The following is an 18,775-nucleotide window of genomic DNA, read 5'->3' on the forward strand; positions in this document are numbered from 1 at the left end:
TTCTTTAGAGCAGCAAATTATTCAGCCTGTCCATGCATGCGTCTGCAGAGGAAAGTTGGGAGACAATTTGAGTGATTTTCATTAATCGATTGCATCAAAGTGTGTCATCCTGACACCTTTAGTTCAGTGTTTGTGTGAAAGTACATTAATTGCAGATGACACTGAAGGAAATAAACTGGTATTACATATGGATAAACTCTCATCATTACTACCTTTATAGTAACTTTAAATTTGTGCTTTTGATGTGACTAATGTAGAAACAAATAGGACATCCTATGAAAGTGTTTTGGTTTTTTTTCTAACAAATTCAGACATGGGTTCTTTGATATCAATGTTAATACTGAGAAACTCCAGTAATGCAAAATTATAATGAATAATAAACAATATGTTTAAAATTGTACACAGTAAGAGAGAACACGATGAGATCTAACAAGCTGCCGCCGGCGTCCAGAAAGATGTCGCAGCTTCATGTCACAAAGGTGAACTTCAGGCGAATCGGGACCCTGCAGCATGTCAATTACTCACAGCATACCAGTAAATCAAGAAAACACTGTGTGAGAGTTGAGAAATTTGTCCTGGACTGACTCAAAGTCCAGATCTTTTTCCTCGGTTGAAAAACACTTTTTTTTATTGATTTAAAACTTAGTAAAACCAGTTTTTTTTTTAACCAGACTGTAGATAAATCATATTTTTTCAGTGATCTAAAAACTTAAATTGGGCAACAGCATCTGAAATGCAATAAAGCCGTGATAACGTTTTCACAAGGCCGAATGTGGCGAAATCAGCTAAACCTCAAAGATGCTTCAGCTGTCAGACAGACCAGCACAGTTCCTCTTTTTGTTCACTCTACTTGTCTTGTTTTTTTTTTTTTGTTTTTTTTTGTGTGCGTGTGTCATTTCCTGCCTTTCTTCCACTCTCTGTAACCACTAGCTGTTCCGTCTTTCCACATATTGTTTATATTACCTCCTTTTAAAACTGGGTCACTTCATTTCCCCTCTCCCGGTGCGAGTGTACGTGAAGCCAGACTGTGTGCTGAAGGACCAAGATGTTTACTCTGCCTCTGACTGGAGGTCTTCAGCAGCATTTCAGCAGAACTTTGGCTGTCGGTTTCCAGCTTATTGGCAGAATCCTCAGCTATGCTGGAACCGCGGGGGGTGGGAGGGCTGACGCCAAAACCTCTAGTATCTCCGTTTACCACACGGAGAGCTTTCTGAGAATGACTCAGCTTTATTTTCTCCACTGCGATCATATTCAAGAGGGGGTAAAAAATAACACTTTTCCATTTGGTACGAAAATAGTTAGAAAAACAGTTTGCAAAAGCAACAGAAGTGGAGCAGATTTCTCTTTGCCTTGCTTTAAAAAGAGCATGTGTTACTCCTGGCCCCTCACAGCTAGAGAGCCTTATTCCAATTTACACCCACAAAGTTGGAGGCAGGCTGCAGGAGAGCTCAGTTCAAACTGGTCTGAACTGGTTCTCTTTTACAAGGAACAGGGGCTCCTGGCATACTGTACAATATGCCTACCTCCAACGGCTGTCAAAGGAGGCGGGGCGATTATTCAACTGCTGAATTATGTTTTTTCACTCACTGATTGTTCTGATGCATATGTCTTTTTATTAGTTTATGTCTTTTTATTAGTTTGTTTATTGATGTCTTCTTGTTGAAATCGCAGGGAATACAACAGAGGAGAGGAGTGAAAAGAAGGAGAGCACAAACGGGAAAGTTGTCTCATCTGAAGCCTCTCGTGGCTCTGCAGGGTAAGAGCAACAAAAGACATAAGCGTGTGCACAGTTGTATTCTCTATTCTTGATTCTGACACCCCTTAAATCCAGTGCATGTTAAATTAGCCTAATCTAAGACTTTGAAGAAATTTAGCATCACAGAGGATCCTAATCCAATCTGACTTCAGAGTCAGGCAGGCTGAGTACAAATGGATGCCTCACTACAGACTTCTTAATTGTGAAACATTTTGTATCCAATTCTGTTTCTCTTTATGCTAACTTTGTGTTGACCTCATATAAAATTAGATAAAATGTCCTAAAGTTTTAAATTGGGGTGTCCTTTTAAAACTTTTCTCACTTCAGATGTGATGTCAATATTGCAGATTTGAGTATTTGCCAATACAGATATTGACCTGATTTGATATCGGTGCTAAACACATATTACTTATTTCATAGTGTTGAATGTTAGAAAAGGTTTGACTAAGTGGTATTATTCAGAGAACAATAGTCAACAACAATATTCATAAATACTTTTGCAAGACTCTGTGTCTAAATGCCTGTTTTTCTTTTTTCCTTCAGTCTGGACCCTGAAAAGTCTGAACAACCTGCATCAGAGGAAGACTCCAACGCCTCTAGTGACTCCAGTTCTTCCTCCTCGTTACCCGAATCCAGCGAAGACAGACAGATTGTCACACTTGTGGAGGAGGACGAAGATGAGGAGCCAAAACAGTCGACTGTGACGCTGCTGGAGGAGGTGGAGGAAGAGGAGGAGAAGAGTGAGGAGAAAGCAAGGAGGGATGCTGACAGGAACCAGTGGGAGAGTCAGGCATACTGTCCTTTCTCGTCCCTGTCCTCCCTGTCTTTGTCCTGCATGGCCACGCTGCCGGAGCTGCTTCACCGCTGGTGCTCTGCCAGGCTGGCAAAGGAGCGCCTGCGCAGCCTCAGGAAGCGGCAGCTTCACACTCACACTCATCCCCGCATCCCTGTCCTGACACACACACGGCCACCCAACCCTGTCCCATCGCCTACCCAGGAAGCCCTCCTCCCTTTAACGGAGAAAGATCCAGAGGTGCTGCAGGATAAAGTAAACGAGGGGAATCCCTCTGCTGAGGTACAGACTGATTTACAACTTGGAGTTCAACCATCTGATATTTATACTCCAGTAAACGACATGCTACTGGAGCCCAGCAGAACTGCCACCATTCCTCCCCACAGTACATCAGCCCCTCACAGCACCTTAACGCAACCCACACCCACTCACGAGGAGAAACCGTTGCCTCCTGTAAAGGACGAATCCCTGGACCTCGTCCCCACTCCTCCCCTCCAAGCTGCCTCAATCCCAGAGACGCAGCAGGCCATCAGCGCCGCATCAACACTTTCCGTCAGTCCTCCCCTACAGGTTCCGTCTCCTGAGACTGCCTCTTCTGTTTTCTCTGTGACTCCTGTCAAAGAGCAGCCCATACTTTCTCTTCCTACCGCATCAAGACCAGAGAATCTTCTACCCCCTCCTACCGAGCTGCCAGCCGCCGTCCCAGCAGCCGACAGCCACACAGATTCGGTAAAGTCGTCTACTGATGTAGGTGGGAGCAAACAAAAACAGAGCACAGATGCTCCTCAAGTCCAGGCAGAACAGCGGAGCAATCTCTCCCAGACAGGAGAGCCCCATCAGACTGAGGACTCTGTGGAGGAGGAACTGTTAAACACTAACGTTCAGCGAACGGCGACTGATTTCTACGCGGAGCTGCAGAACGGAGGAGATTACACGGGGGGAATGCTGAACGGCAACGGCATGTTGCTGAACGGAGGCGGCGCCGTTCACGGCTCCAGTCAGAAGGAGAGCGTGTTCATGAGGCTGAACAATAGGATCAAAGCTCTGGAGATGAACATGAGTCTGTCCAGCAGATACCTGGAGGAGCTGAGTCAGAGGTAACACTCTTCAGGAATCCTTAATTTAAAATCTTTTGAAATCCGGCAGTATTAGTTTATTTTTTATATTTTGTGAACCATATGAAACATTGCCATTTGTTTTTCTCCTTCTCTCCAGGTATCGTAAACAGATGGAAGAGATGCAAAAAGCCTTTAACAAGACCATCATAAAGCTACAGAATACCTCCCGCATTGCTCAGGAGCAGGTCAAACGAAACCCAAATACCATGAAACAACTTGACCCGTTAGCTAATGCTTACTTTACAACTTTCTGTTCTGTTCTGTAAATGAATACAGGACCAGAAGCAGACCGATTCCATCCAGCTTTTGCAGAACCAGTTGGAGGATGTTACCAAACTGATGCTCAATCTTACAGCTACAGTGAGCCAGTTGCAACGAGAGGTAGCAAACACACTATTGTTGACACACTATCTTCGTGCATGCATTTGAAAGAAACAAAAAAAGAAGCTCAATTGGCACACTCCATTGATGTATTCTCTATAAAGACAACCAAATATGCACAAATGCAAAGTTGTACTTCTGCAAAAAGTTACATATGAGCAAAAGGAAAGCTATATTGCTAGCATGGGCATCCTGACTGTTGTGGGCTTTGCAAATCCATATGTAGTAAACTAAGGTCCACTGACACGTTTCTCTCAAAACCAGTATTAACTTCTTCAGCAATTTTGTTGCTGCCTCAAAAATGTTAGTGCATCTTTAAACCATCCACCACCTTATGATAAAGATGAAGGATGGTTTGGAGGAAAATTAAAGCACTGTCTATGTGAGCTCAAAGGTCCTCACATTCAAAGCTCATAAGACCTGTTGTAATACTTTTCTGCTCATCTCAGGTTGACATTTAAAAAAATAGAACAATGAATTGTTTCTTGGCTTTACTGCAGTTTACATTCAATTATAGATTAAGATTTATTGTAATATCTACTGACTCATTGTCTAGTAGAAATCTGGACAACAAGTCATTTGTCTCCACAGGGTGCCCACATGGATTAAATGCATGGGAAATTAATCGAGAGCAGCTAATTGTTAGGCAGCTGGTATCTCTCAGAACGGATTTTCTATTAAATTTGCACACCACACCCAGAAAACTCCCCATCTTGCCTAAATCAAACGTTTTTTTTTCACTCCTTTCCACAAAATGCATAATTCTTTGTGTGGTTTGATCACTTTTATCTAATTTCTTCCTCTTATTTTTCTGACCGATTATTTCCTCAACAGGTATCTGACCGTCAGAGCTACCTGGTGCTCTCTCTGGTTCTCTGCCTGTTGCTGGGCGTCCTGCTTTGTCTGCAGTGCTGCCGCAGTTCGTCCCCCAAGCCTAAAGCCAACTTCAACCCCCTTCCCAAGAGCAACCACTACCCCAGCCCCAAGAGGTTTGCCTCGCCCTCTTTGTCTGACACCCTTCCAGTGAATGTAACACTTTATCTCTGCATGCGTCTCATTTGAAGCTCCTCGAATTACTCAACTCCTGTCAGAGGTGTAGTTATGCAACATCTTTAAGGGATTCCTGGAACATGTTGGACTTCTTCCATTCTGTGGTGGCAAAGTTAATAATCTTTTATTAATGTCATTCATGTTTTCCCTCATCAGGTGTTTCTCTTCTTATGACGATATGAGTCTAAGACACAGGGTCGCCTCCCCGCTTGTCCGCTCCAAGTCGTTTCAGCTCTCATCAACAGAAGGTGAAATCCCTCGCCACTCTCGACACGTCTCTCCTTCAACTTACCTTTTTCTTTTAAGTCCATCCACTGTTACTCTTTTAGTCTCTGTCGCTGAAATCTAAGCGGCGATTATACTTGACACCACAGTCACCGCATTGCATAGACTCGTCACGACTATTTCAGGCCAGCTGCTTTTAAACGCTGCGCTGCAGCGCCCAGGCATTTCCAAAACTCTGTTCATTTTCTCCATCTCTCACTTGGAAAACCTTTCGCTGTTTGCTCATATCAGTCAGAGCCAAGAGGCAACACACAGCCACAGATGGAAAGCTTTAACCTGCGGCGCCTTGCAAAAATGTTCATTCCTCTTTGAAGATTTTCACATTACAACCCCAAACGGCATTGCTGAATTGATTTTGATTTTGTGGGACATACCTGCAGGATGGAGTGACATAATAAAAAGTCGTATTGTCTGGGCTGCCTGTATAGCTTGTAGCAAACATGGAGAGGAAAATGCTTTGGTTAGATAACAAAATTGCACTTTTTGGTGTACAGGGAAAGTTCAGTGCGAGTTAGAAAAACTAACATTTCCACATTGCCCCAAAACTCAATATTTCCACTGAAAGCCCTTGTGGTGCCAGCATAACTCTTAACTGAACAGTGATAGGAAAACCAGGTCAGTTGCTTGAAAACTTGAGAGTTAAACTAATTTTGTAATAAAAAAAACAAAAAAAACCCACCTGAGGCCTTGTTTTAGGTTCACCTTCTAGGAGGACAAGAAACCAAACCTTACAGCCAAAGCTACAATTTCTGTATTTTAAGAGTCTAGTCAAAGTACAGGGATAACTCCAATCCACAGTCTCTGTAAAATACTTCAGAAGTTGTTTACAGATGCAGTCCAGCTAATTGAACTGAGCTCAATTAATTTTGAGAAAAACTTTTGTTTTCAAGCTCTTGGAAAGCAGTGTATCGTCTTCCTTCCACTTCACATCGATCCACTGCTTTTTGTTTGTCTGTACGTAAACTCCCAATGAAACGCATTGAAGTTGGTGGTTCTAAGACGTCAAAGCAGAATGTGGAAAATTTCAGTGGTTATGAACAGTTTTACAAGGCGCCGTACACCGCCCCCTACTGGCCTTTGCTGATCAGCTGTGTGTGTGAGTGAGAGCCTCTCGCCCTTGAGGCGGCGCGGCTGTCATTGCCAGCTTGTCCACATGCAGGCTTCAGGAGTGTAATAATAGAGTACGATGCTTCACTGGCTCATGCTAGCTGTTTGCAAGTAGTGACGCCTACTGAACCAGCAGAGTCTGTATTTCCTACAATGTTAGTTTGATGTTAGAATATATATTTGTTTTCTAATTATTAGTTTTTCTTATCGCCTTCTCACATTTGTAATTTATAATCAGAAGGTAGTTGTTGTTTTTTTTTCTTTTTCACCTTTTGTTACAAGTGAAAACTACTTGCAAGGTCATTTCATGCTTGTTACATGTATGTATTCCTGTTTGCCATTCCATCATTAACCTGGCCCCTCTCTCCCCTCCCCAGTAGGTCCAGATGACTTGTTCATTGTAGAACCTCTAAGGTTTTCTCCAGAGAAAAAGGTACAGTGTCTGCCGGCCGTGACGGCCGCCTTACATAAGTGCTGTGTGTTCTCTAGTGTCAGTCGGTGTGTACAGTGGGTGTGTTACGTAAAGCAGGGAATCACTTCCTGGTCAGATCTCTAATGTCCCTGGAGTTGCCAAGTTGAGGGATACGGTGATGTCTTGAGTTTCAGTCCATAAACACCTCCTCCTATACTGACACTATTATTGCTACTTCACATCTTAATCATCTCACACATTTCTGGAGGCAGAGATTTGACAGTACAGCACAAGTATTTTTATTAACATGATCTTTTTCCAGAACCTATTCTCCCTTTATTCCCTGGTAAACATTCCCCTCATGCTCTGACCAGTTTGTGTGCCATCAGTGTCTAGCGCTAAAAACTTTGATGTGGTCTTGTATTATTATTATTGTAATTATTACAGGTGCATCTCAGTAATTTAGAGCAATATCAAAATATTACTGTGCTTCAGTAATTATGCTGTGAATGTGAGGTCCATATTGTATAGATCTGATATACAGAGTGAGATATTTCAAGCTTTTGTTTCTGTTTATTGGTTTGTTGGGTCACACAAGCACCATATTGCTTTTATAGCAGCCTTTAGCTCAACTGCATGGTTTGCTCTGGTGTGAGTAAGCATCATTTTCTTATCAGTACTCCATAGATTCTTCGTTGGGTTCAGGTCGGGGCAGTTTGCTAGTAAATCTATCACATTGATACCATGAGCAACAGACCAGATATTGTGTCTTTTGGCTGTGTGAACGGGTATGAAGTCTTGCTGGAAAATGTGATCAGAGTCGCCATAAAATTTGTCAACAGAGGGAAACATGATGTACTCTTAAAATCTCCTGATACTTGTCTACTTTGAGAAAACACAGATGACATTACTGACTGTGGAAACTTCACTCTGAACCTCAAATAACTTTCTGTCCTGCCAGTCTCTGGGACCTTAGTTAACGAATGGTTCAGGAGTGACTCAGCACAAGGAATGTGATAGTTTGTGTCTCTGGTGACTATTGAAGACTGCAGCTGCCGTCTCCACCTTGTGAATCTCCCCCAAAATGTTGATTTGGCTTTGTTTCATAATCCTCCATAAGCTGAATGTTGATTTTCATTAGCTATAACCCATAATCATCAGATTTGAGAGAAATGAACTCTTGAAATATCACTTTGTGCATAATCTATGAGTTGGAATTGAATTACTGAAATTAAATCAGCTTTCGATTAGTATGTTGTTGAAATGCACCTGTAAATGTATCTTTTCTTCCTCTGAATTTTAGAGTAAAGTTTTCCTTCTCTGTTGTGTTTCATCCTGCAGAAAAAACGTGGCAAAACAAAATCTCTGGACAAAGTTGAGACCCTGAAGCCGTTTGATCCCTCTCTGCCCCTCACAAACGGCGATCCGAAATGCAACGGCTTCCATTCGAGCCTCCCTGCTTCGCTTCCCCCACCTGCTGCTCCTCCACCACCTCCGCCTCTCCCTCCTGCTCCTGCCCCTGCCCCAGCATCGCATCCTCCTCCATCCACAGACCAGGTGTCGTCTTTGCCCACTGCGACATCTAAGGAGTTCCCCTCTGAAACCAGCAGCTGCAGCTCCTCCACTCACTCCGAGGAGTCGTACACTAGCCGCCTCCCGCCGCCTCCTTCCATCCGCCCCACCGCCGGCATGTGCAACGGCCACGATCTTTCTTTCCCCCTCACCCAGCCTCCCGCCAAATCCCGTCAGGAAAGGCGCTCCCAGAAGCGGCGGAAGTCTCGTCAGACAGAGCTGCAGTTCCCCCCCGTGCCAGGGGGAGGCGTCGACTCTCTGCCCAGCCTGCAGCAGCTTATGAAGGGAAACAAAGAGATGAGCGTTGGGACCATCAGGGTGACCGCCGTCACCGGACATGTCTGAAACGCCACACTTTGCAATTACTCGGCACCCTGCTCACAAAAAAGAATGACTTTATCCCAAAGAACCACAATTCGCATGAGTGTCCCTAGACGCGCAGGTGAAGTTAAAATGAGTTTAGCAGCATTAGCTCATCCAGACCGTATCCACTCTTGTCAAAGACCCGTTTACGGTTACGTGCCTTTATGTGTGTTGGGAACCTTTAATTGTTTAAACTTTAACGCTTAGAGAGCTGCTGATGTGCAAGGAGAGAAACATTGTGGGCGGGAGAGGGAGCGACACGTCAGCACACATTTGGTACAAGACTTTGTTTTTCTGGGAAAAAAAAAGCACATTGTCCCCAGACAGCGGAGCATCGGTTTATGTTTTCCGCCTCTTCTGAGCACAGCGAGACAGGCGCCGACCTCCACTCGGCGCTCCTTCAACAAGTATTAGAATGTTGGTGTTGGATAAAAATTGTCATTATAGAAGAAATGTGGAGCACACAACTTTGTCTCATCATTTTTTCCTTGTGTTATCTCTTGTTTTTTCTCATCTATCCTTATTTGACTGAAGGTGTTTGAATGGGACCAGTGTTTATAATCTTACTGTGAACCTGTCTGATGCTCTCGCTGCATCTCCATTACTGTTTGAAACCAACCACAGGAGCTGAGTGAAGAAAATAACCTACATTTATTTATCCTTTTTGTCTTTGTTTAGTCTCAGACTATAGTTACAGAAGCAGCAGTCCGCACATCCTACAAGACCATAATGAATCATTCCCCCACTTTGGATAGTTGGGCTGGGCCAATGATAATCATGCTCACATGTAGAAAGTTAATATTTGATATATATATATATATATATATATATATATATATATATATATATATATATATATATATATGCATGTGAACAAGCTAGAGGCACTCTGGGTTCTGTTTTAAATATTTTTGTTGTTGTTTGTTTTAGCCAGTCTGAGCCATGATTGTTTCATATCCCTCTTTTTTTTTGTTTTTTCCTTTTTTCCTCCCCCCGCCAACTTCATCACATCTGTTTTGAGCCTAGTGAAGTTGTAATAACACACTGCGGAAGCAGAGTTGATTGTTTACGCTCCTTTTACTCGCACAGCCACAGGGACCCGGCAGATGACTCTGACCGACCGGTTTTATTTATCTATTTATTTATTTATTTAAAAGTCTAGATTTTTCTAATTGAGGCACTGGTTTGCCAGCTTCCCAGTTTTGTGGGGTCTCTGTGGTCGATGTGAGTTTGCTACACAGAAAAATGAGTAGTTTAGACAGTCATAATGGTTGGCTAGGGTCCTTAGTTATATTATGTGCTACATTTTTGTAAAAAAAAAAAAACCTTTTGTGTTTGTCTCTCAACTATCATTTCACATCCTACTGATTTGGTTTCAGTCGGTACGACTGTGGGTTTATTTGGATCAGACGACTGCTGCTTCTGCTTTCAGAGCTGCTGTTTAGTTAAAAGTAGGTGAAAAGTGTTCAAATAAGTCTTTATTACCCTGTCTTTGTTTTTCTTTGCCCTGTTTATTACAATGAACACAGTTCTCTTTAAAATCTGCGAAGAAGCTGCATGCAGGATAACAAAACACCCTGCAGAATTTGGGGGAATTTGTTTTTACAGGAATGCTTCTTCATGTAGATAGGGTTTCTCATTGGCTCCGTGTGGTTGGTGTTGTCATTGCCACTTCCTCACTGCATGCTTCTGTCAGAAAACCAGCCTGCTTGGATTCATGTTTTAGATCTGCGTATGCTCTGTCACTAAGCTGCTTCGGCGTTCTTACCCTCTCGTTACACTCCATTTATCTTCTGTTTATTCGTCGTGTGCCCCACCTGAGTGACCCCGGTGTCATGTAAAGAGAAAATGAACTGTCATTGAATTAAAGGGAACGTGAGAAAGATTAATCCGATTTGCAACACTATTAATGTGATTACAAAGTTCTGCAAGCTGAGAAAATCCTTTTTTTTTTTTTTTTCCCCACTCTTGTTTTTTTTTTTTTTTTAAACCTTTATGATGTATGCATGGGAGATTATGGTAACTTCATGGGTGTGTGTTTGTATTATGAAAAAAAAAGACTACTTAGAACCTGCTTCAATCCATTACACAGAAGAGGAGGAAGCACTTGCAGAGAGTTTCTAGAGATGCACGTGCACTTTGTATGACTCCTCATGCCTTTTTTGTTTTTCTACTTTAAATGTCAAGTGCTTTTTTTTTCTTCCCAGTTCCTCCCACCCCCTCTTTTCCTCTGCGTTCACTCCAAAAAGCTGCACAGTATTTTTGAGCAGGAGTGAGTTTCTACAATAAACTGTAGTGCCATTAGAAACTGTGAATTCTTTCTAAATAAAACCTTTTTTTGTTGTCTTTCATCTGGTGTTTGGATTTTATTCACTTGCCTCCATGTTCTATTGAGTGGGTGAACAGTTTTAAGGGAAAATGTCTCTGAATTTTGGGTTTTAAAAAGATGCTAGTAAATTTTGTTTTTTAAATTGTCTTAACATGTTTGTGAAGTACACACGTTTTAAGAGAAGCTTGAGAAATTCAACATGTTTGAACTTGAGAAAGCAAAATGTTTGCAGATATGGGAAAAAAAAAAGACATTTCTAAATTTATTAATAGATTGTTCTTGATTACTACACTTCCTGTAGTTTTCTGTGAATCTTATTCTGACACTGCTTTCTGATACTTTGCTATGAGCTATTGAACTTCGTGACATATAAAAACTAGATGCGTTATTATTTTTGACAGGTCTGAGATGTCAAAAGTTCTCACATTGCTGCTGATTATTTTATAAATTTATCAGACTAAGTAGTGAAAAAAGTGCATTTATTTAACAAATTTCACAAACTGTTGGTCATGGTTATCGATATTAATCGACTTGAGCAACTATTTAACTTGTATTTCAAAAATATCTTGGTATTCTATTTACCTGTGTGTTGAATGTCAAGAAAAACGCCAGTGTCGCTCTTCCAGCCACCAGGCGGCGCTGCAGGTGAAACTAAACTACTTCCCTCCAGAGCGGGACTGTCTCTCTTCTCTGTTTACGTTTGTCCTGAAACATGGAGGACGAAGTGGATGTTGACATCGAGGGAGACGATTTTGATAGTAATGTTGGGTAAGAAGTGTCTCCGTTTCCGACCGTGTGCAGTCTGGGGGAGCTGTAAGAAGCTGAATGCTAGCTAAGAGGATTATTTTCAGCGTTTCGGTGTGTGTTAGCAACCCGTTTCCTTGTTGCAGAGAGATGGACGCTGCAGGATTAGTCCAGGAGCAGTTCATCCAGCCTGCAGACGGAACCAGCTCCTGGATCCTGGTAGGACCGCGAGAAATCCCGCTGTTTGTACAACAGGTGTGACAGTGGGACTTTGTGATGAGTGCTGTGTGTTGTCTGCAGCCCTGGGAGCTGGACAGCTCCATCAGCCCGGAGAACAGAGAGGCGATAGAGAGGATGCTGCTGGAGGAACAGTATCCTTTAACCACAGCTGCCCTGAAGGAGAGCGATGATGCGCTGTAAGGGATGCAGGAGTCCTTACAGCGTCTTGCAAACGTTTTCAATTTTGTAACTTCAAAACGACAGTGAGTTTCTTGGTATTTAATGTAAAAGACCAACTCAAAAGAGAGCAGAATGGTGAGGTGAAAGGAAAAGCATACATTTTGGAGCATGTCTCGGCTTATGGCATTGAGAGAAGTACATTTAGCAAAATGACTCAAGCTTAATCAGACTGGACGCATAATACTTGTGAATAATGTCTGGTTCTGGGCTTGGACTAGACCATTCTATCACACGTTTGCTGTGTTCTTTCACAAACTCTTCACGAACAAATTCACCACTCTCCCATAAAGGATAGATTTGTTAAGTTTTCGCCTCTGAGTTACCATGGACCTCTTGGCTGACTTTCTCATTGATGCTTATCAGATTTGATTTTCCTTTCTTATAATGTACTGGATATGTTCCTTTACAAATATTTGCTTTAGATTAAAGCAAGACATTGTTTTGAAATTTTGCAGGCTGTTATTTACTTAAAATAAAGGTTAAATCTGTGAAACATGGAGCAGGAGCGAAAAATAAAACTTAGTCTTAATTAATTTATTAAGTTAGTTTTTAGTGCTCCGGTAGGAAAATTGATCCAAAACAGCGGTAAAGCAACTATACTTAACTCTACTTGAAGATATTATTTGACAGGTGACAGGATTCCGGACATTTTGCCCAGTGATCCCAATAAGAAGCCCAAAGTAAAGAAGTAAGTACCTTTTTGTTTTAGAGTTCTTCCTCGCCTGTTGTTGTTTATGTTGAAAATCACACCGACGTGTTTCTCTTATCCAGATCTCCGACCAAAAGCTCGACCTCGGCCTCTGCTTCATCTCGCTGGTCCAAACAGGAAAAAGAACTTTTTGAGGAGGGACTGGTGAGCACCTTAGTTTCAATAACATCTATAGGCCTGAAGTGAATGTGTGAGTAATATGACTGCGTCCTGTCATAAATTTAGACATTAAATCAATGTCTAAATTTTCACATCACAACATTCTGCACACTTTTTACAACCGCTGGTGATAGTTGAGGTGTTCTCTCTTATTTCTTTTTATTCTTTCAAAAAAGAAAATGCTTAGTATTTTGGAAGTAAGTTATTCTTCTTTGTACTTTTTAAGGCTCAATATGGTCGAAGGTGGACAAAAATCTCCAAGCTTGTGGACACCCGAAGTGTCCTTCAGGTCAAGAGTTATGCTAGGCAGTACTTCAAACACAAGGTGAGGCTACCTGACTGTTTTCACACTGAAGCATATATAAACACATTCTATTCTTATGGGCTCCTCTTCTGATTCCAGCTAAAGGGTAAATCAGAACCAAGAGCTGCAGCTCCCTCTGCAGGTCCAGAGCAGCAGCTGCGGCCTCCTCGGCCCACTATGACCAATGCTGTCCGTATACAGAGGCTTTCCGATGATGAGGATGTAGACATCACCGATGACCTGAGCGAGGGTGAAGGGGAGGACATCAAAACTGAACTGGGTGGACTACCGGGGCAACCAGAGACTGACGCAACAGCAGAAGAGCAAAAAGAGCCGACTGTGTCAGAGAGCATCCATGAGACGAAGCACCGACCCTGCCTGAGCTCTTCTTCTGAGCAAAGTCCTCCGTCCTCTTTTAATTTGTTTTGCGCTGAGGAAGACAGGAAAACTACATCAGATGAGAATGTTGTAAAGACAGAACCTCCTGAGACAGAAGCAGAGATGGAGTCAAAACTGACAACTAATCCTAGTGATGAGCAGAGCTGCCAGAGTCACACCTTGGCACACGACGGTCAGCTCATTGAAGAATACCATGATTCCACAGGTAATACACATCAGAGATTGTTTGTGTCTTACAGGGTTTCCCCAAGAAAACCTGCTAAACCTGTTTTTGAAAAATGTGAAAAGTTACAAAAATGGAGTTTAATGCTTGAAATATAGACCTAGCTTAATACGTCTTTACTGTTTCTGGTGTATAAAAACCCTATTTAAAATAAACAAACAATGCTTAGCCTGGTGGAAGGGGAAGAAAAGTCTGGTGACCCGCCAGGCTTATAGTCCATTGAACTCAGCCTCACACACCTGTCAGTAAAAGTGATTCTTGTTTTGTTGGTAGATTCTGTTGAAAACCCGGACGTCCGGGGAGCAGACGGAGACCCAGAGGAGCAGGAGGAGGAAGACGAGGAAGTGGAAGAGCTGAAGGCCCCCGAGCAGGAAGTTGAGATGGACACAGAGACGATCACAGAGGACGAGAAACAAGCTATCCCCGAGTTCTTCGAGGGCCGACCATCGAAGACTCCCGAGAGATATCTGAAGATCAGGAACTACATCCTGGACCAATGGTGGCACCAGACCGTTCTCACACCGACTTCTCTGCAGTTCTTCTCATCTGTAGAGAAGAACTGAACGCTTTTGTGTTTATCGTTAGGCTGAAGAGCAAGCCCCGATACCTGAACAAGACGTCGGTCCGTCCCGGCCTGAAGAACTGTGGAGACGTGAACTGCATCGGGAGGATACACACATACCTCGAACTCATTGGAGCCATCAATTTCAATTGTGGTAAACCTGAAATTTTTGACCTACAGTTACTCCTGCTGCTTTTATCTTTCCTTCCTTAGTGTGTGGGCTCTTGTATTCTTCTTGTAGAGCAAGCGGTGTATAATCGACCAAAGGTTGTGGACCGGACCAAGCCAAAGGAGGGCAAGGATGTGCTTGAAGCTTACCAGCTTGCTCAGAGACTGCAGAGCATGGTAGGTTCCTGAAAACTGTGATTAGCTACAAAACTTGAGCTTTTCAGTCCCGAGATAACATCTGCTTGGTTGCAGCGGACCAGGAAGAGGCGTGTGCGAGACATATGGGGGAACTGGTGTGATGCTAGAGATTTGGAAGGACAGACTTATGAGGTATGGACACTATCTTACATGCACTTCAGCCGCTTTGAATCTGTACCTTCATTTCTGCTGAATCTGTTTTTTTCAGCATCTGAGCGCTGAAGAGCTGGCTCAGCGGAGAGAAGAGATGAAGAAGCAGCCTAAACACGGCAAGACATCCCGATACAGAGGGTGAGCACGATGGATTCATGTATCAAGTAGCAAATAAAACGCTGGAGAAGATTAATCATATAATCAATCTCTCTACAACAGGTCCTTTGATCCATTCCAGCTGATTCCTTGCAGATCTTTCGAGAGAGATGTTCAGGTCAGTGAACATTTGTCTCATTGTTTAATCATACTGCCGCATATTTAACTTGTGTTAAAAAGGCATAGGAAGATGTTCTGCTTTAAGTAAATAACATTCCAACATTTATTGTGTAGCATTTTTAGGCATACTTTCCAGATAAACTGTTAAGTCAAGTTTATTTGAAGAGCACATTTCAGCAACAAGGCAGTTCAAAGTGATTTACACCATGAGAACATCATACAGTGACGACTTATGAAACAAGCATACACATGTTTTATCAAACCATCCTAGTAACAATGCTACTTAATGTCACGTTATGATATGCAGACACTTTATCTGCACTAATGAAAATTTCCTCACCTCAGCATGGCGAATGCTTGAAGTGGCATCAACCAGTCTGACCTATTTATTCTATATTTAATGTAATTTCTGCTGTTAGATTAAGATTATTGATATGCAAAAAGACTTATTCAAAACCCGAACTGTACTTCTTATAATCTCTCATCAGACAAATCAAATTTGAGCATCAATTTAGAGCCACCTGTCTGGCTCAGTATTGTGCTGAGCAGTTTCATACACTGACTTACTTGGACGTGTACAGCAAAGTTTCTCCAGCTGAGCTAAGGCAGCGCCATTTCTTCCTCAGTACTCCTGCTGAAGAGCCTCACTGTGACCTGCTTTCAATGTCCACACCCCCTTAGAAACCGCATATTGTACTAATATTTGTCTCACCTTAGCCTCCAATTTAGGCCGAGGTTTACTTCTAAATGTTTGTTTATGAATGTGCTTGTGAAGAAAGTTGTATTTTACTTTGTTTTATTGTAATGTTTCCCGAGTACTACTAAACCTCTCAAAATGTCACTTGCGGTTTTCTCCAGGAGCCGTTCCAGGTCATCGTGTGTGCTGAGACTCTTCTCATCATGGACATGGTACGTTATAAACACAGCCTCGTAGAAAACAGCTTCTTATTTTGTTTTGCATTGCATCATTCAGTAGCACATGCCAGGTGAGTCGTCTTTCTTTCTAATGCGATGAAGTGCTTGCGTGTTTCGTCGTCTTGTGTTCAGCATGCCCACGTATCAAGAGGGGAAGTCATTGGTCTTCTGGGTGGAACGTTCAACCAGGAAGAGAAAGTTCTCAAGGTAGAAAGTGATCCAAGTTCATCTTTACTCTAATTATTCCAAAGGCTGACAAACAGTCCTGTGTGCAGATCTGTGCAGCAGAACCGTGTAACAGTGTGAGCACAGGTCTGCAGTGCGAGATGGACCCGGTGTCACAGACTCAGGCCTGTGACATGCTCTCGTCTCTGGGCTTCAGCGTTGTGGGCTGGTACCACTCACACCCCTCTTTTCACCCAAACCCGTCAGTGCGGGACATCAACACTCAGGACCAGTTCCAGGTAAAACAGAAACGATAAAAGAACCTGTACAAGTTTCTCTTCAGTTTACGGCACTTAAAACTTTTCCAAATTTTGTTACATTATAACCTCAAAACCTTTATTAAGTTATGGAATTGGCCAACACAAACTGCTTTTTACAAATTATAATCTGCAAAATGTGACATTTATTTGTATTCACGCTCCCTAAGTTGAAATTGTGATTGATACTGCAAAAGTGTTAATGTGCTTTGATTTTTGTCTGTTTTTATTATCAAAATGGCTGAAGTTGGGTTCATTTGGATGGAAGCAGTATGTCAGCAGCAAACTTTTCACTTTTTCATTTGTGAACTCTTTGAAAGTTATTTGCAATAGTTTATTCTATCACAGGAAAAGCCAATAAAATGCTTCTGTTAAATAATAAAGGTTGAAGAGGTGTGAATACTTTTGCGTGTGGACATGCAGTTTCATTTTTTTCATTTTCACCTAGAGTTATTTTTCCCGCGGCGGAGCCCCCTTCATCGGGATGATAGTGAGCCCGTATGACCCTGCTAACCCCTCAACCCACTCCCAGATCACCTGCTTGTTGGTGAAAGAAAGCCAAGAGCCCTCAAGCCAAAACAGTACGTAAAAGACACACTCACAACACAGTAAGACAAAACTCAAAAACATCAAAACAGTCCAGATCAAGAGGCTGAGCAATCAAGCTAACAATGTAGGTCAGTGATACAGTTTCTATCCTCCAGCTGAGTTTTTTTCTCTCTCTCTTTCTGTCTTTGTCTCTCTGTGTTTCTCCACAGAGCTGCCTTACAGATTCAACTTTCTGTCATCACAAGATTCTCCTGACTGGGATCAGACCATGAGGAGGGCTCAGTGGATCATCCAGAAGTACGCTCAAGCACACGGGTCAGTGGTAATCAGTACTGTAATTCCCAGCAGCCAGATAGTGGTTGGATTGTGAATTATGCTGTAGTTTTTCTCTAAAAAGTTTGTCCTGGTTGTGCAGGAGCGTCCAGATGGACAGATTGTTTCGCAGAGACTCCAGTCTTACCTGTTTGGAAAAGGTGAATTTGACCCTTTGCTTATTTCAGTCGGACACTCTCAGGAGCTCACGGTTGTAACTTTCTCTCCAGATGATGATGTCTTTGGCAAGACACTTGGAAGCCCTCCCAGATGGTGAAGGAGACCAGTTCCTCTCTGAGATCCAGTCCCGGTTCCTGTCCGACTTCGTCTCCAAGCAGAAATCCTCATATAAGGAAGAAGAAGAACATTTTAACATCTCAAGCTCTGTGCAATCAGACGCCGCCGCTTTTGATCAGCTGATCAGTCAGGAGGAGTTCCCCAAGGCAGGAGAGAGTGCTGAAACAAACAGTGGCTCAGTTTTGCATTTAGGGTCTGTGTTGTCAACTGAGCATGACTATTTACTGTGAAAAAACAAAACAAAAATCTTTTTATTACAGTATTAAGCATGGTGTTAGATTTAAAGTACACGCGTTGAAGTTTATGTATAGTTTTATACAAAATTTGATTTTGTTGAATTGTTTGACTAAACGATCTCTTGTAGAAAATCATTTAACTTCAAGGTGTCTTGGTTTTCTGCAGTGAAGGAACTGGAGATGGCATCCAAAAAAGTTCAAAACGATTGTCAGGGGTTACAAGTATCGATACTGTTCTTTGATATCAACAGAGTTCTCACAGTAACCGTAAAACAAGTTCATGTTTGAGAACGTGTTTGTAAGAGAGAGAGCGCGACCGATCAGTTCCTGTGTTACCAAATAAAACAATTTTTATATTTGCTGATTTGCTGCATTTATGTATTTATTGAATAAATAATGTATTTTTCTCTTCAGGAGAAAAAGACAAGAGTTGAGCTGCAGCAAAAGCAAACTTTTCAACTTTG

The 18,775-nt window shown here is 42.3% G+C and overlaps 2 protein-coding genes across 5 annotated transcripts in view; both read left to right on the plus strand.

The window, feature by feature from the left end:
* Nucleotides 1–9,638, plus strand: part of suco (SUN domain containing ossification factor) — a 37,873-nt gene extending 28,235 nt beyond the window's left edge. For 3 of the 4 annotated variants that reach the window (XM_055044421.1, XM_055044438.1, XM_055044447.1), the window contains 8 exons: nucleotides 1,672–1,756; nucleotides 2,300–3,646; nucleotides 3,765–3,852; nucleotides 3,944–4,048; nucleotides 4,883–5,037; nucleotides 5,255–5,346; nucleotides 6,868–6,923; nucleotides 8,244–9,638. In XM_055044421.1, the coding sequence (XP_054900396.1) occupies nucleotides 1,672–1,756; nucleotides 2,300–3,646; nucleotides 3,765–3,852; nucleotides 3,944–4,048; nucleotides 4,883–5,037; nucleotides 5,255–5,346; nucleotides 6,868–6,923; nucleotides 8,244–8,819 (2,504 nt within the window). In that variant the 3' untranslated portion in view covers nucleotides 8,820–9,638. The remainder of the gene's footprint in view (nucleotides 1–1,671; nucleotides 1,757–2,299; nucleotides 3,647–3,764; nucleotides 3,853–3,943; nucleotides 4,049–4,882; nucleotides 5,038–5,254; nucleotides 5,347–6,867; nucleotides 6,924–8,243) is intronic. The other variant, XM_055044430.1, reaches the window with a different exon arrangement.
* A 2,211-nt stretch (nucleotides 9,639–11,849) lies between these two features.
* On the plus strand, nucleotides 11,850–18,675 carry mysm1 (Myb-like, SWIRM and MPN domains 1). Its single transcript, XM_055044457.1, has 20 exons — nucleotides 11,850–11,934; nucleotides 12,057–12,129; nucleotides 12,211–12,281; nucleotides 12,986–13,057; nucleotides 13,141–13,222; nucleotides 13,464–13,562; nucleotides 13,641–14,145; nucleotides 14,437–14,662; nucleotides 14,749–14,879; nucleotides 14,967–15,070; nucleotides 15,146–15,223; nucleotides 15,300–15,382; nucleotides 15,464–15,518; nucleotides 16,379–16,429; nucleotides 16,568–16,642; nucleotides 16,711–16,899; nucleotides 17,366–17,498; nucleotides 17,676–17,781; nucleotides 17,882–17,939; nucleotides 18,009–18,675. The coding sequence occupies exons 1-20, from the start codon at nucleotides 11,879–11,881 to the stop codon at nucleotides 18,303–18,305; spliced, it is 2,544 nt and encodes an 847-aa protein (XP_054900432.1). The 5' UTR covers nucleotides 11,850–11,878; the 3' UTR covers nucleotides 18,306–18,675.
* The last annotated feature ends 100 nt before the right edge of the window (nucleotides 18,676–18,775 follow it).

Source organism: Poeciliopsis prolifica, unplaced genomic scaffold (genome assembly GCF_027474105.1).
Source record: "Poeciliopsis prolifica strain line A6 unplaced genomic scaffold, Auburn_PproV2 SCAFFOLD002, whole genome shotgun sequence".
In the NCBI taxonomy this organism is placed as follows: Eukaryota; Metazoa; Chordata; class Actinopteri; order Cyprinodontiformes; family Poeciliidae; genus Poeciliopsis; species Poeciliopsis prolifica.